Raw genomic sequence first — 11,337 nt, forward strand, 5'->3', positions numbered from 1 at the left:
ATAACTTGTTTCTCCTACACAGGAATGGGTCTCCTCTCCGTGTTTTTATCCAGAGCAAAATACCCTTTTAATATGTTAATAATTATTACATTTCATAATAATTCAATTGAACACAAAATATATATATATATATATATATATATATGTGTGTGTGTTTTTAAATGCATTTCAAATAAATACCGTTCTTTTGAACCTCATAAAAAATTCTGAACACAAAATGTACCACAGTTTATACAAAAATATTAGCCAGCACTACTGTTTTTAACATTGATATAATAAAAAATAAAAAAAAGTTTCTTGAGCACCATTTAACATATTAGAATGATTTATTAATGATCATGTGACACTGAGGACTGGAGTAAAGGCTACTAATAAATAAATTAATCACAGGATTAAATCATATTTAAAAATCTATTCAAATAGAAAATGTATTTTAAATTGTAATAATTTTTTACAATATTGTTTTTACTATAATAATAATTGCAAAAGACACAAAAAATCTCATGGATCCCAAACTATTGAATGATAGTGTACTGTATCATTTAAGAATTTTGTAATTACCTTAAAGAGTAAAGAAAGCAAAATGTGAAAGTAGTGAAAAAACAGGAAAATTGGGTCTTATTTTTTCTATAATGGTAGCCACAGACTTTCCATTTTGCTCCAAGTTGGTCCTTAATTTAGGCACGGACAGCTCAGTGTTCAGCAGTGGCAGGTTTGTCTGATGGAGGGAGAATGATGGTGGGCACCGTGGGCCCCTCGCTCTCCTTGGTGACCAAATAAGGGCAGTCTGCAGACTCAGTGCTTATGGAGGAGACAGGGGGCACAGAGTTGGCACGGCTCAGGCTTAGCAGAGCCTTCGGTCTCATTCATAACAAATCTGTCCATCAGAAGCCGATGTCATGCTTATTATGTTCTGGTGAGAGACAAGACATGCTATGTTAGGACTGTAGTGACTACTAAATCTATATTAGCTGTGCACAGAGGAACCTAAAGGCTTTTATTTTATTTTATTTTATTTTATTTTATTTTATTTTATTTTATTTTATTTTATTCCCCCAAAATATGCTGAATAAGAGGTAAAAGGATACAGTGTCAGCATTTATGAGTGTTTTAACAAGGTGATATAAAGTGTGCTTGTTTTAAAATTGTGTTCTGCAGTATAATGAAATTAGTAGTTTAGTTTTCTTAACATATTGCTTTCAGCAACCAACATATCATCAAAGAGAAATGGGGGGTTTTTCAAAGCAGTGGGTAGTGCCTGCACTTTACAAAGGGGGTTCTGGAAAAAGCATTAAACCATGACCTAGAAAGAAGGACCTTGAGAAAACACTGGTGTTAACGAAACCGCTGCTCAGCAATCTTAACCTTCGGTTGTAGATTAACTGGGAGGTTTTCCTTGAACTCTTTGAAGTGGGTTTATTCAGCTGAAACGCAATCTCGCCTCCAATACGTGAACTGTGGGCCGGATCTAGAACAATGGTAGGCCTACCGTATGTTGGTTGAACATGACTTATCATATTGCATTTAAAATGGTGCATGCGCATAAAAATCAAAGCTTGAGGTGGTCTTTCTTTGGGAAAGATGTGTTGTGCATGAGATTGCCTCTAAAAATGCTCTTTGAAGGTTCCTTGCAGATAAGGCCGAGTGAATGAACATGTTGGATTTTATTTGTTTTTTCAAACTGACAGACACACTATTGAAAGTCTAACTGAATAAACTTTCTATAGCATATGAACTTGCCGCCTAATCTCTCCCACGTGCAAAACAACTCCTATACAAACCTCCAAGGAGACTATTGAGGAGAATGTGATTAGTTTTGAGTTGCAACTTCGACATACAGTAGTACTGTATTTTGTCATTAGGAGGAACAAAGCCTCTAGAGACAGGACGACATTTCACCTCACGTCTTTCCTCAAAGGTGAAGTGAATCCTGTTTATTCGCCGTCTCACAGACTTCGGTGAAGTCCAAAAATCTTTGTATTCTGCAAATCTCGAATTCTCTTTCATCAAAAACGCGTTGACAGCCAATTATTCTGCAAAATGTCAGACTTTGAAGATGAGCCAGGTACTTCAGCTCAGATCTGAATCTTCTGTCATTCTCGGTTAATTTCTTCGATCTGACAGGGTTTCATTGAACTCATTTTCTTGCAGTTTGAAGATGTTTTCTCTGCCGGTGCTTGTTACGTTTCATAAAAGCAGCTCTCACAAATGCTTCAAATTAAACTCTATCATTGGAAAGTGTCTTGTTGTTTTCTTGATCCATATTTGTCAAGGTTAGAATGTGAAACATTTGAGATTACACACTTTTAAAGGGTATTTGTTGAGTTATTTGACTTTTCTTTTGTGAATCTTCTTCATTGACCATGCTAGATGTTTGGATTTATGTTTTTTTTTTTTTTTGAGAATTATAGGTGTAAAAATACATAGAACAGGTGCTACTATTCAGCTTTACACACACGCACATTCATGTGAACTATAAAACATCTGGACGTGTCCGTCTTGCCCTTTGCATGAAAGGGAAATGGGGATCATTGAACGTGACAGGTTTGCAGAGCGTGACAACTGGACAGTGGAGGAAGGAGAGGAGGAGTGCAGGGTGGGTACGACCTGTGTAGTGCTGCCAAAAGCAAACAAACCGCAGTCTACTGATAGCTCAGTACAAAGAAGCCAGAACAGAACAGACCTAAAGATTGAAGTCTCTCTCTTTCTCTTGCCCACTTCCTCTCTATCTCTTATTCTCTCTTAGCATGCCAGCTGGACTGGGACGGACAAACGATACATGCCAAATTCTCATTGGACGAGTCCGTCATACAGATCAAGCTTTCTCTTTGTTATACAAAGATTTGTGTGTGTGTGTGTGTGTGTTTATGTATGTGTGCAAAACTTGCCATTTTCTGTTGAAACAGGAAGGATGTTGGACAAAACATACACTGAACAAAATTATAAACGCAACACTTTTGTTTTTGTCCCCATTTTTCATGAGCTGAACTCAAAGATCTAAGACTTTTTCTATGTACACAAAAGGCCTATTTCTCTCAAATATTGTTCACAAATCTGTCTAAATCTGTGTTAGTGGGCACTTCTCCTTTGCCGAGATAATCCATCCACCTCACAGGTGTGGCATATCAAGATGCTGATTAGACAGCATGATTATTGCACAGGTGTTGTTGTGTTTATAATTTTGTTCAGTATATATCAATAGATAAACTGTTATCTAACATAAAATGAAATATGAAAAGTATGAAAAGTAGTTTTAAATGTATCATATCGCTGTATTCCCCTCTTTAAAACAGTAATTTTCTCAGTTGTTTTCTGCAATTAAAATCATGTCATACAATAGCAATGTCATATTTTTTGCATAATGTTGAATTAATGTTAAATACATTAATTCTTTTTTTAGTTATTATTTAGTATATTTAATTTCTAATTTAATCTATCGAAACGGTATTTAATCACTATTTAAAATGTAGGCATTATAATTGTAATTTTAAAAAACATTATTAAATAAAATAATGAATATATATGTATATATATATACTGTATATATATATAATTTTAATTTTAAAAACATTGTAAAACAATAAAACAAATAAAACAATGAATGTATGTATGTGTGTGTGTATATATATACTGTATATATAATTATTAATAATTGTATAAATCATAATAATAATAGTAATAATAATAATGATTATTGTTATTGTTATTATTATATAATGTTTGCACAAGATGGTTACAGAAGCTTACAGACAAGGACAAAAAGCCACACAATTTAAATTTTGATTATATTAAACCATATTACCTATTTACTTTATTGTATCTGAATTATTATTATTTCATTTATCATAGATTGACAAGACATTGCATTTTTATATGTATTTATATTATAGGTCATTATTTTGTATAATTGTCGTGTCCCACATTCTGTGCATAAAATGGTTACCAAAGCTTAAAGACAAGGTCAAAATGCCACAAAATTCCAATTTTGATTTTGTTAAACCATATCTTGTATTTGCATAATTATAGCTGAATTATGAATATTTAACATAGATTGTGTAGACATATTGCATTTTATATTATAGGTCGTTATTTTGTATAATAGTTGTGTCCCACATTCTGTGCATAAAATGGTTTCCAAAGCTTAGGTCAAAAAGCCACAAAATTACAATTTTGATTTTATTAAACCCCATCCTGTATTTACATAATTGAATCTGAATTCCAAATATTTAATTAAGCATAGATGGACTAGACATGTTGCATTTTTCCAGTATTTGCATCCCTGCATGGGAAAGAAAGCCGTGTTTGTGTATGTTTGATATCTGTGTGAGTGGCTGTCTGTGTGTGCAGATTGTAACTGGTAGGGATGCCCTCCAGGAGCGAGCCCTCACTTTGAATCCCACTTCAAACGCTGATGATAAAACAGACGAACACAGATAGAAAACATACAATCCTTTTTTATTTTAATTAGAAAAGAAGCAATTAGACCTGCGCTTCCCCTCTCCGCTGCATCAGAGTTTTTGACTGATATCACACTGTTCTTGTTGAGATGAATAAGGTACCCCGTATGAATTGGAGGAGTCAGCTCCACTAAACCTCAGTTGGCTATATTAAAGCTATTACTTCAAAGAGAAAGCCTTAGCATACTTCTGACAAAAAGAAAAACACATAGAGCAAAGTCTAATCTTTGCACGTTTGTACCCGGATTGATACAATAAATACACAGCAAACAGTTCCATCCAAATCATCACTGCACCTTTGATACTAATATTTACCTGAGTGTATGTTCAATGTGTTTCTTCTGTTTGCTCTGTAGGGGGCAACAAGCTGAAAAACCAACATTTCCGACTAAACTGGGCTTGGATCTCCCTGGAGAAAGAGTACTACCAGGTGGATGAGGAGAGCAAGTTTCTGGAGGTGGTCTTGAGACGCAGAGGTTACCTTGGCGAGACTTCATTTGTTAGTAAGTGATGTTAAAAGAGTGCTTAATTTCCCATCATGCACTACTGATAAGATTTTATCAAGCCTCTCTGTAGTGATAAATAACTCTAATTTGCTGATTGGAGTCTCTTTATAACGTCGCTATTTTAGGCTCTATGAACTTCTATTGATGTTGCTCCTCACGTCATCAGATTTGGTTGCTTGATTTGCATCAAGACTTTGCTATGCTTCCGCCTACATCCACACTGATAATACTAGTTTTTATGACTCATAACAGTAGAAATAAAAATCAGCAACCCACATATTATTCAATTGGCAGTTGAGTTTCCACAGTCAGCAGAAAAAACCTTCAATTCCTTGAGGGACAAGAACCTTACATAGGAAAGGTCATAGATCAAAGTTAAGCTATTGCATACTATATGCACATAAAAAGCACATCATTCATGCAAGGGAACTTCATTATAATGAGTTTCTGTTGTGTTGATGAGATATGCTCAGTTTTGTATCGTAAAGAATCACTTATTTCATTGGCCTCCAGAATATTTGATTTAATCATAGCCTTCTGCGGTCAAATATTTTTAATGACCACTGAACATTTTTGAACATCACTAACCCTGGTATACAATAACCTACATAGTTATGCAAGTCTTATATCTCTTGTAGCACTCCAAGGTCTCTTTCTTTATTTTGCAGTCATTTACTGGTTGACTGTACACTACCATTCAAATGTTTGAGGTCAGAAAGCTAGATTTATTTATTTATTTATTTATTTAAAGAAATTAGTACTTTTATTCAGCAAGGAGACATTAAATTGATCAAAAGTAACCGTAAAAACGTTTACATTGTTACAAAAGATTTATATTTCAGATAAAAGCTGTTCATTTTAACTGTTCATCAAAAAGTCCTGAAAAAAGTATCACAGTTTCCACAAAAATATTAAGCAGCACAACGTTAATATTTAATTATAATAATTTTTAATTGTTCAGCATTTTTACTGTTTTTATTGTATTTGTTTTATAAATAAATTCAATAAGAGAGAGACATTTTTTCAAAAATGTGTAAAACAAAAAATCCCAAAATTTACAGTGGTAATACAGGAAATTATAGTTGACAGACAAGTGTACCTCAAATTCAAGAATTCTGGATGAACAGCAACATTTCATGAATTTGAGAAAGATTGAACTTGTATCTCAAAAATACATCAAATATTTAAAATATGACAGCAAAATCTAAATAGATAAATAATATTTGATTAATTTCATAATATTTTATTCTAAACCAATAGCTTAGGATCTAGTTTAGTATTGGTTTAAATTATTTGGACAATGTTCTATGTACTTTATTTTTATATGCCTAGGACATATGCCTAGGACATTTCCATGACTTTCTAACACCCCTGAAAGTCATGGAAATGTTACTCCTTAATAGAAAATTTCAGCTTCTGGAATGAATGTTTATCAGATTTTAAGCTAAATCTACGGTGGCCGAGAAGTGCTAAACAAATCACAATTCTGAAAACAAAATAACAAATTACAAACGCAAATGCAAGTCCGAAAACAAATTAACAAGTCAGAAAACACAACGACAAATCAGACAAACCGGAAGAGGTAGGTATAGTTTGAGACAGCGCCATTGGTTTGGGATTACTCACCGCTGACTGGACGAGACATCTGTCATTCAACGTATACAGGAAGAACCAGCCGAAGAACAGCAGAGTCCTGGTAGAAAGTTCCGAGATGGTATTAAAGTAGCTCAGTTTAAATGTATTGTATGAATTGCCCTTACTATGGAATAAAAACATACGGAGTGTATATTTACATTTAGTTAGAAGTGACTGTAAAATATCAGCTCCAGTGGTGCAGATGGATAAGTGGGTGTCGTAGGCTTTTTGACGCGATCAACCCGGGTTCGATCCCACCTTTTGCCGAACTTTTTTTTTCTCCCTTTTCAAATCTCGTATCACATCGTAAAGGCATTTATTTTCAATAAAAATTAAGGAAATAATCAAAAAGGTCGAATTTGTCGTTGTGTTTTCTGACTTGTTAATTTGTTTTCTGAATTGTTGTTGTGTTTTCTGAATTGTTATTTTGTTTTTTTAGACTTGCATTTGCGTTTGTAATTTGTTATTTTGTTTTCAGAATTGTGATTTGTTTTGCACTTCTCGGCCACCGTATAAATCAGTTCCAGTAGCCCAACAGAGCATGACGCTAGCAACACAAAGTCATGAGTTTGACTCCCAGAGAGCATCAGTAGTTCAGTCATCCCCAAGAGGGAGTTTTCCATTTGCATGAGCTACAACCTAGCATGGAAAACACTGTAAAAATGAGAGTTACACTGTCAGGATCACACTGACAGCCTTCCACAAGCTCTGATGAAACAGATGAATATTCCATCCACATGCTGAGCTTGACCACCATTCCACAACTCACCTCGGTTCCGGTCCAGGGCCTGTCGATAAGATGAGCTGCTGGCCTGCTGTTCATCTGCCACTCGCTGGGTCTGGATCAGAGACCTTCCTGTACTGAAGTGGGGAGATGAGGAAGTCTTTGAAATTATGATTTTTATTCAGTTATTATTTAGATTTTTCACTCTCTTCGTCAGTTTCTCTTCAAGGACTGATGTTCTCTGAATAATTGCATTTTATACAGGCATGTGACATGACAGGACCCCTCCTTTTTTGTGATGTACCTTAATATCAAAGCGCTTCTTTCTGAATTTGCTTCAAAGAAGTCAGGTTTTTTTTTCTTTGGCAACCCAATTTCTCCTCCTTTGCCGAAGCTTTCTCCCAATCTGGTCTTTCCTCTGGCAGTTTTCCCCAAAAATGATTCTTCCCTGGGCCGACGCACTTAAGGGGCCGACAGAAGTTTTTTTTTTTTTTGTGCCGAAAACCATCACGCAAGGAAAGCGAGCAGCCAGTGGCCCATTGGTTTGTCTCCTGTATTAACAGCGTAAACATCCAATCACAATGTGCTATAGACAGAGCGATGAAGTATTTTGCTCCGCCTAAAGATCGCTTCACTCCAACTTCTTCCAGTCCAGCCCTGCTCTGAGTTATTTATTTTTTTGTGGGATATATAAATATCTCATTATACGTTGGTGACCTTTGAGATTTCTGTGGTGGGAAGATATAGTGTTGTCCGCTAGCTAATAATGCCCACCTGGCAACACCTGCCATGAAGCTGCTGGCACCGTACAAACCTTTGTCAACCCAAGTGGACAGAGATCCACCAGTGGGACTGCCAGGCTAGGATGAGCATCTGATCTTCTGAAGGACTAGACTTTATAGTCTTGACTTTATTCTCTTTCCAAAGAATGGCACACCGCTCTCTTTGAAGCTTTTATTACAGAATGGTTGCGTCATGCACACTGCAACATCTCTACATTGGCTGTTAACAAAGCTCTTCTGTGATTTATAGAAACACAGACGACGTGATATAAACAGGAGTTTTCTCAATCCCTTGACAGTGGTCTTTATTTGCTAGCACACTTACTTGTATATAGCAGTTTGTTGAAAAGACACTAACAATGTTTTTGTCAATGTACATCTGTAAAACGTGTTCTTTTCACTCCAATGCACTAGAAAAGATATATTTATTTATTTATTGTATTAATTTTTTTATTGCGTTTAATTATATAGTTCTAATGTAAAAACAATTTTAGCCCATGAGGTCTCCATTTGCTGGCATTTGCAGAAGTTTGGTTATTTGTATAGTTTCAATTAAAAATGTTTTTTTTTTTTTTGTATTGTATTTTATATATTTTTTCATTTTATTTATTATTATATAGTTTTATAATCTTTATAGTTATATATATATTATAAAATACTTTAATTTGCTTACATTTCTGTGCTTTATTTAACGTTTATTTACTCTTTCATTCTTAAGGTATTGGTACCAAAGATGGTACGGCTGAAAAGGACAAAGATTTCAGAGGGAAAGCCCAGAAACAAGTCCAATTTAACCCAGGTCAGACCACTGCTACCTGGAAAGTGCGCATCTTGTCAGACAGCCTATACGAGCAGTCCGAGACCTTCCAGATTGTCCTGTCAGAGCCTGTCATGGGAGTACTGGAGTTCCCAGAGGCAGCAACCGTGGAAATTGTTGACCCCGGAGATGGTAAGCTCACAAAAAAAAAATAAAAAAATAAAAACATGGGTTCCAGGTGCTGGGAATGGGTTAGGATAGCAACAAAGGTCAGCATGTGGGTTCAAAAGCCTTAAGCAAACAAGTTCAGACTTCAACCAATAATTAGAAATGTTGCTTTAACATAAAATAGGTTATGTGTTCAGTCTGTTACTCAGTCTAGTCTTATTCAATCTAAGGATGCTGCTATCCACTATTGTTCAAAGGTTTGGGGTTGGCAAGATTTTTAAATCTTTTTTAAAGAAGTCACTTAAAGGCACAATATGTAATTTTTTGCCACTAGAGGGTGCGTATTAAAAAAAAAACAAAGAAACAAAGGCGTAGTTTGATGACGCCGTGACTGAGTGTGGAATCATGGGAGTTGTCGTCTTCATCCCCACAGTTGAAGCAATCCGATGGAACTCGGGCAGAAATCATGTTCATGGATGAGCTAATGTATTAAAGATTTATTAACGTCATAGTATGAAGCAGAGTGAGGCGGAAAGCCATTGAAGCAAAACGAGGCCGCTGAACGAGCGCGACACACGGCTCAAAAGCAGCTGAGCTTTTATTATGCCACAGTCGACCGCTTCCGCTCCTTCCGGAAAGCGGTCCGTGTCACTAGTTAAAATTGCTTATTTCTCTGGATTTAAACATTCTTCGAAACATTTGGGATAATGTAAGTACACAAGTCAGCAAAATATATAAAACTGTTCTAGTGGTTTTTGGATATTTTAATAAAAAAATCTTACATATTGTGCCTTTAAGCTTACCAAGGCTGCGATTATTTGATAAAAATACAGTAAAAACAGTAATTTTGTGAAATATTACAATTAAAAATCTTATCTAACATAGTAGTGAACATATTTGCAGTATGGAAGCCTGTTTCCGCCACTGAGTAAAAAATTAAAATTGCGACTTTTATCTCACAATTCAGACTTTTTTCTCGCAATTGTGAGTTAGCATCTCGCAATTCTGACTTTTTTTCAGAATTGCATGATACAAACTCACAAATTTTTTCTCAGAATTTCTCAGAATTGTGAGATAACAAATATTTTTTTCTTAGAATTGCGTGATATACAGTAAACCCACAGTTGCGAGTTATAAACCCAGTATTGCGTGATATAAACTCGCAATTGTGAGTAAAAAAATGAGAATTGAGAGATTTAAACTAGCAATTCTGAGAAGTAAAGTCGCAATTCTGAGAACATATCATTCTTTTTTCCCTTTCAGGATTGGACTTTATAACTTACAATTGCGAGTTTATATCTCACAGCTCTGAGAAGCAAAGTCAGAATTGCGAGAAAGAAGTCAGAACTGCGAGTTTACATCTCACAATTCTGACATGGTAACTTGCAATTGTGAGCTTATATCTCACAATTCTGAGAAAAAAAGTCAGATTTGCGATATGTAAACTCGCAATTGTGAGAAAAAAGTCAGAATTGTAAGATAAAAACTTGCAATTACCTTTTTTTTTATTCAGTGGCGGAAACAGCCTTCCATATTGTAGACTTCAGATATCAAATATCTGAACTGACAACTCAAATATCAAATATTAAAGTCAACATGAAATGTCATTTGCAACCTATTTTAATTCTGTGAGCTGAGTTATTTCTAATTGAAACAGATGAGAAAATGTAGGATGGGACTTGATGTTATCAGTTAGGAATTAACTGGATTTCGAGAAAGTGGCTGGAGGGGATGGGTTGAAAAATAAAAGTGACTGGCTATGTCAGCCGAAAAGGAAAGTTGTTTTTTCTTGGGAATAACTTGCAATGATGAAACTTAGCTAACATGTATTTAGACAGTAAATTAGGCCAGTTTTATTGAATTTTTACTCTAGTAGATTGATAAAATTAGAAGTATTGCATTTTAGATTTCATTTGCTGAGCGAGTGTTCCTTGTAGGCAATGTAATAATTTGTGTATGAGACAAAATTGTCAGACCAAGCAAAGGTAAGCCAGAAAATGTGGAAAAGGAGTGTCGGTGGGGGCGGACATCACAGCTGTCACCCGTCTGTACATTGTAATCATAGCATAATATCTCCAGAACATCTGAATAACATCCTGGTGCCTCCTCATCAAAACACAGCAGCCAAGCCTCTGAAGTTGTGACAGGATCTACGGCTGATTTAGCAGGAGCAGTCCCTTTGTTCTCTGATCTGACTGAATGAGCGCTTTCTCCGTAGATCTTACACTTACACTGCTTAAGATGGCAAAACTCACAACTGATTTCCCTATATATATATATATATGTGTGTGTGTGTGTGTGTGTGTGT

The 11,337-nt window shown here is 35.3% G+C and overlaps 1 protein-coding gene across 1 annotated transcript in view; it reads left to right on the forward strand.

Annotated features, from left to right (window-relative positions):
• The window catches only part of LOC107704782 (FRAS1-related extracellular matrix protein 2-like), a 74,297-nt gene that overhangs the window by 37,357 nt on the left and 25,603 nt on the right, over positions 1-11,337 (forward strand). Inside the window, exons 3-4 of the mRNA XM_016507808.1 lie at positions 4,814-4,960; positions 8,823-9,053. Of these exons, the coding sequence (XP_016363294.1) occupies positions 4,814-4,960; positions 8,823-9,053 (378 nt within the window). The remainder of the gene's footprint in view (positions 1-4,813; positions 4,961-8,822; positions 9,054-11,337) is intronic.

The sequence above is a fragment of the Sinocyclocheilus anshuiensis genome, unplaced genomic scaffold (genome assembly GCF_001515605.1).
Source record: "Sinocyclocheilus anshuiensis isolate Anshui unplaced genomic scaffold, SAMN03320099.WGS_v1.1 scaffold758, whole genome shotgun sequence".
Taxonomy (NCBI): Eukaryota; Metazoa; Chordata; class Actinopteri; order Cypriniformes; family Cyprinidae; genus Sinocyclocheilus; species Sinocyclocheilus anshuiensis.